The sequence below is a fragment of the Thecamonas trahens genome (assembly GCF_000142905.1).
Source record: "Thecamonas trahens ATCC 50062 unplaced genomic scaffold supercont1.72, whole genome shotgun sequence".
NCBI classification, from domain to species: domain Eukaryota; order Apusomonadida; family Apusomonadidae; genus Thecamonas; species Thecamonas trahens.
Genome location: NW_013657608.1, coordinates 54,316 through 60,270, shown reverse-complemented (window position 1 = coordinate 60,270; position 5,955 = coordinate 54,316). Strand labels below are relative to the sequence as shown.

Here is a 5,955-nt window from a genome sequence, read left to right as displayed (position 1 = left end):
CCACGCTTCTCTCTCTGCCATGCTCTCCCACCGCTCCGCAGCAGCGTTCCTTGCACCCCTGGCTCTTGCAGCTGCCGGGTATGCTCTCCGTGCGGCCCGTCTCCGTGCTGCTGCCTTTACCCATGGCTTCCGTGGCGCCGGCCCGGGCGCCTGGCATGTCCCGCAGGCGTGGGACTCGCACGCCACGGTGGTCACCCGCCACGCGCTGGATAGGGCCAAGGCGACTGCGGCTGTGTCTGATCTGCCGGTCACTGCTCTTGCCCGTGGTGGCCTTGCTGCCTCGCCTGTTGCCGCCCGATCGGCTCGCGGTGGCCGCGGTGGCTACTTTGGCCCGGCGCGAGTCCTTGCGCTCCTCCGCGACGGCGACGATGTCTACACCTGCCCGCCGGTGGCTGGGCATGGCCCAGGTGCGGAGATGGCTGCCGGCGTCGACGGCTCGGTGCTGGTGCCGGAGGAGATGGCCGCCATCAAGCTGCTCCAGATCCGCGAGACGGTGCTGGACGACCGGCGGATCGTGCATGTGGCTCTTCCAGACGGCGCCGCCGTCTATGGCATGGGCGAGACGCATGGCCCACTGCTGCGGACCGGTACGGCAAACATGGCGTGGCCGACAGACAACTTTGGCCACAACAGGGAGCAGCCGCTGTACCAGACCTTCCCCTACGTCCTCATTGTCCTCGCCGACGGCTCGATGGGCGCGGTCTTCCTCGACACCACATTCCGGGTCTCGATCGACGCCTCGAACGAGGGCGCGCTCCGCTTTGCGGTCTTCTCGCCGGCCTCGGTCCGCCCGCCGCGAGTCCTCCTCATTCCGTTTGTGGACGGCACGCCCGCAGCGCCGGCGCTCGACACGGTTCTCTCGGCGCTGACGGCATACACCGGGCGGATCCCGCTCCCACCGCTGTGGGCGCTCGGCTACCAGCAGTGCAGATACTCGTACTACCCACAGGACGCGGTCTCGGAGCTTGCCGCCAAGTTCCGGGCGACGAATATCCCATGCGACGTCGTCTGGCTCGACATCGACTACATGGACGCGTTCAAGGTCTTTACTGTCGACGGCGACAAGTTCCCGGAGCCGGCTGGCCTCAACGACGAGCTCCATGCACTCGGCTTCCGCTCCGTGTGGATGATCGATCCAGGCGTGGCCAAGATCGACGGCTACGAGGTGTACGAGAGCGGCAAGGCCGCCGGCGCCTTTATCAGCGCCGGCAAGGAGAGCGACGAGCTCGCGACTGGACGGGTCTGGCCAGGCACTTGCGTCTTTCCGGACTTTTTCAAGGCCGATGCGAGGCAATGGTGGGCAGGCCTCTACAACAAGTTCCTCAACGAGACTGTGGCCGGCGCCGACGGCGTGTGGAACGACATGAACGAGCCGGCCATCTTTGACGTCGCCTCCAAGACGCTGCCCGAGGAGGTGTGGCACGCCGCCGATGGCGCCTACGGCGGACCCGGCCCACATGCCCAGTACCACAACGCGTACGGCCTTGCCATGGTGGCGGCGTCGCGCGAGGGCATCACCGCCGCTCGCCCAGACCTCCGGCCGTTCCTCCTCACACGGGCTAACATGCTCGGCGGCCACCGGTACGCGGCGACGTGGACCGGAGACAACGTGTCGTCATGGGACGGACTCCACGAGTGCATCGCCATGTGCCTCAACCTCTCGCTCGCCGGGCAAGCGTTCTGCGGGCCGGACATCGGCGGGTTCATTGGGACGGCGAGCCCGGAGCTCTTTGCGCGGTGGATCTCGATCTGTGCGCTCTTTCCCTTTGCGCGCGGCCACACCATGACCGAAACGCCGCCGCACGAGCCGTGGGCCTTTGGCGACGCTGTGGCCGAGACGGCGCGTTTGGCGCTTGCACTCCGCTACCGCCTCCTTCCGCACCTGTACACGCTCTTCCACGGGGCGGCGAGCCACGGGCGCGGGGTCATGACGCCGATCTTCTCGCTCGATCCGGGCGCCCCCGAGCTCCGCACCATCGAGGACGCGTATCTTGTCGGCCCGGTCCTTGTGCTCTGCGACACGACGCCACCGGCGACCGCCGATCCGGACGCAGCGCTCTCGGCCGAGACCGCGGCGCGGATCACGCCGGACGAGCTCCGGTGCAAGCTCGTCGATGGCTCGTTCTCGGCCGGCGTCTCGTGGCCGTCGCTCAAGCTGCTTGCCGAGCGCACCCCGCGCGAGGTTGATGCGGCCACGCTACCCAAGGCCGGCCCGCGCCCGCTCGCTCACGGTGCAGCGCCGATCCGCGGCGCAGGCCATCTCCCGCAGCTCTACCTTCGTCCAGGCTTCATTGTTCCGCTGGGCCCGGTCATGGCGTCGACCGCCTTCCGCGAGCCGGCTGTTGACGGCGTCGAGTTTGCCGCGGCGCTCGACGTCGCCGGCGCTGCGCACGGAACCTGGTACGACGATGCCGGCGACGGCTACGGGCCTGGCATGACGGTCTCGGTCGTGGCACAGCTCGGCCCGGGCGCAGCAGGCGTCGATGTCTCGCTCGACGTCGACGGCGCGCTGCACGACGTGCTCAGCCGTCCGGTCGTCGTCCACGTCGTCACCGCCGGCGGAGCGCTCTTCCTTGGCCGCGGCACCCTGGGCTCGGGCGTTATCAAGTGCGAGGCCCACGAGTAAATATGCAGGGTGATGACGAGCGCGGCCGGTGAGGAGGTTTCGGCGGCAGCACGGCGGCTACGACGATGATGACGGCGGCGGCGGCGTGGTACCGTTGCTGTCATCGGCCTTGGCGGCGGCAGCCTCGGCGGCGTGCTTCTCGGCCACCTTGGCGAGCTCCGAGACCGTGATCTGCTTCAGCTCCCAGAGCTTGCGGGCGGCCTTGGCCTTGGCCGGTGGCAAAGTCCGCATGATGGCTTCAGCCTGGCGGCTCTCCATCTCGAGGGGATCTAGCTGCGTGTCGGTGAGGCTGCGGGCGGGGCCAGCGCTATCGCTGTCGTCGCTGCCATCGTCGCTCTCGTCGTCAGCCCCGGAGTTGTCGCTGTCGATGCCGGTGTTCTTCTCGGCGACCTGAACAATGTCCGAGAGCGTGATCTCGCCAGCCTCAAAGAGGCGGGTGATGGTCTTCCGCCTGCGGACCGGAAGCGTGTTCAAGATCTCCTGCGCCCGCTGCTCGAGTGCGTTGATCTCGGCCTCAGTCATGGCCTCGGTCACGATCTCGGCCTTGTCCGACTTGCACCGGGCGCAGCAGTTGCGCTTGCAGCTGCACGCCTTGCACAGCCGATGGTAAGCATGCTTCACCGTCCGCTTTCCGCACTCCTCACTAGCCATCATCCATCGCCCATGTACCACTGTGAGTAGTTTGCAAAACTCGCCATGGCTCACCATGCCCATGGTGGCCCGCCTCGACCACCGCACAACGTCGGCCAGGGCCGGGCCACAGCCGCCATCCATCCATCTCTGCCACCGCCGAGGGGGAAGGGGCGGCGCTTCCATCACCACTAGAGCGAGCAATACTCATGCTAGCGAGTCACAAACAAGGGCAGAATGTAGATGAGGTCAAGGGCTATGTCATGCCATGTGTTGTGGAGAATACATACCACTTTGCAGGCTGTGAGAGCGGCTTGTACTTGCGGTACTTCTTGCGCCACACAATGATCTCGTAGCACCTGGAGCACATGCCCACAATGGGCGCAGAGAGGATCTTCTTGGTCATCTTCGAGTTCTTGTTGTGCCGCCATGCGTATCGGTTCTGGTGCTTCTGCGCACGCTTCGTCCGGTCGCCTCGCCGCAGGGAGGTCATCGCTGACGAGGTAGAGGGAGAGGGAGAGAGGGGTGGGGGGGGTGCGGCCAGCAGTCATCGCCGACTCGTCGCTGTGGTTGGAAGGTGAGCCGACGGCAGATCGGGGACAGATGACTGGTCGAGCTGCCGGCCTGCTGTTCGGCGTTGGCTGTATTGATGATGTAGGGATTGCTGTGACAAGGTGGAGACGATGGCGATGGCGATTGCGATTGCGACGGCGATGGTGATGGCGATGGCGATGGCGATGGCGATGGCGACTCGAGGGCGGCTGCTAGGGGAGCGGCGGCGGCGGCAGAGGTAACGGTGGGCCAACACAGACTGCTGCTGCTCAGCGCAAGCAAGGGGGCAGGGCATTTCGTCGTGCCTCCTAGCATCACTGCAACTCGAGACGCCGGTCGTCTGTGGAGACAGCGGGGCGTTTGGCGGCGAGTTTGGCGGCGAGTATGGCGGCGAGTTTGGCGGCGAGTATGGCGGCGAGTCGGGCGGAGGAGTCGGGCGGAGGAAGTCGGGCGATGATCACTTGGAGCCGTCCGATGCGGCAGCATCAGAGGCATCAGCCTCTGCGGCCGAGTCCATGTCGCCGTCCTGGTAGACCTCGGGCAGCTCGAGGCCGACGCGGTGGGCAATCTTGCGGAGATCCTCCTCGCGCGACGAGTCGATGGAGGCGCCATGGCGCTTGACAAGCTCCCGATGCTCACGGACACCATGCAGCAGCGCGGCGTACCGCTCGCCCATCGTGTTCCACGCCTCAGCATTGGCTTCCATCTTCCCGCTGTTGGCGGCCAGGAAGCCCAGAATGAGGCGCCCGCCGCTCGTCTGCTCGCCGCCGGCCTGTGCCCGGACGGCACGCATGACCTCGCTCACTACAGACCGTGCCAGCCGCGACATGACCTCTCCACAAGCTGTTCTTCCTAAACCTCGTCTGCGACAAGTGTGATGAGCCCTAACCTTCCGCCCGCCCGTCCTCCCCTCCACCGCCTCGTCCGTCGCCTGGGATCCCCACAGCCACGCCGTCGTCCGCCCGGCCCACAGCCTCGATGCCGCCATCAGGAGCCTCCAGGGGCTGATCAGGACAGACATGGGCAGAGACGAGAGTTGGACACATGGACTGGCGGGCAGGAGGGACCGATGTGTGTCTGGGCAGACGGTGGTGGTTGCTGCTCCTGCATTGGCCTCAGCCCGATGGACAGCCTCGAGCCCGTCATGGGCAAGCCCGTCATGAGCAGGCCCGTCATGAGCAGGCACATCATCGGAAAAGCTATTCGTCTTTGATCTCCCCCTCCGCTCCTCCCCTTCCCCCCTCCCCTTCCGTTTCTGCCATCGCCATCACCCAGCTGGCCCAACTTTGTGCATCTGCAGAATCCACCTCTTTGCCTCGTCCCCCACCACCTTCCCCCATCACCGCCCTCCACATCGCTCCCTCCTCAATGATCCCCTCCACCCCCCCCCCCCCCCCTTCCTCCCCTCCCATCCAACCACCAATCCCGCCCATCACAGCTCGCCATGCCCACCATCATTAGCATCCAGTGCGACAGGCAGTGGCCGTGCGAGCAGCCGAGTGAGCGACCAGCCGGCGACCACCCGCCGCCCCCTCCTCCCCTCCCCTCGCCAGGCCACGGGACGGGGACGGGGATAGCGGGCGTGTGACACAGTTGACTTGCACTGTGAGACGGAACATGGCTTCGTCTACGAACATGGGAGGCAAGGACCTTGACCCGGCTTGCCGTGAGATTCTTGAGCGGCTTATGTCGCATCCCAAGGCTGGCCCGTTCCTCGAGCCTGTGGACGCTGAGGCGCTGGGCATCCCGGACTACTTTACGGTGGTGAAGCACCCCATGGACCTGGGCACTATTCGTCGCAAGCTTGAGCTGAACAGGTACCAGACCGAGGCAGAGTTTGCAGCTGACGTCCGTCAGGTCTTCCACAACTGCCGCTCGTACAACCAGGCCTCTTCCGAGATTGTTGCCCATTGTGATGAGCTGGCAGAGTCGTTTGAGAAGGACTTTGCTCCGCTCTCGGCATCGTCCAAGAAGCGCAAGCGGACAGAGGACGCAAACGACAAGCCCATGACTCGCCCCGAGAAGCGCAAGCTCTGCCAGGAGATCTCGAAGATGTCCGGCGAGCGCCTTGCTGGCGTCGTCGAGATCATCCAGACTCGCAACATTGTCCCCGCTGACGTACGTCCTACCAACCCCCCCCTCCTCTC

General features: G+C 65.8%; 2 protein-coding genes across 2 annotated transcripts in view; one reads left to right on the top strand and one right to left on the bottom strand.

Annotated features, from left to right (window-relative positions):
- Positions 1 to 2,272: 2,272 nt before the first annotated feature.
- Positions 2,273 to 3,749, bottom strand: AMSG_11212 (uncharacterized protein; the record flags this gene model as incomplete). The annotated part of the gene is made up of 2 exons (XM_013897408.1): positions 2,273 to 3,269; positions 3,547 to 3,749. 2 exons carry the CDS (start codon positions 3,747 to 3,749, stop codon positions 2,684 to 2,686), a joined length of 789 nt encoding a protein of 262 aa, XP_013752862.1. The 3' UTR covers positions 2,273 to 2,683.
- A 1,660-nt stretch (positions 3,750 to 5,409) lies between these two features.
- Positions 5,410 to 5,955, top strand: part of AMSG_11210 (uncharacterized protein) — a 1,235-nt gene continuing 689 nt past the window's right edge. Inside the window, exon 1 of the mRNA XM_013897407.1 lies at positions 5,410 to 5,926. Coding sequence (XP_013752861.1) covers positions 5,426 to 5,926 — 501 coding nt within the window. The 5' untranslated portion in view covers positions 5,410 to 5,425. The remainder of the gene's footprint in view (positions 5,927 to 5,955) is intronic.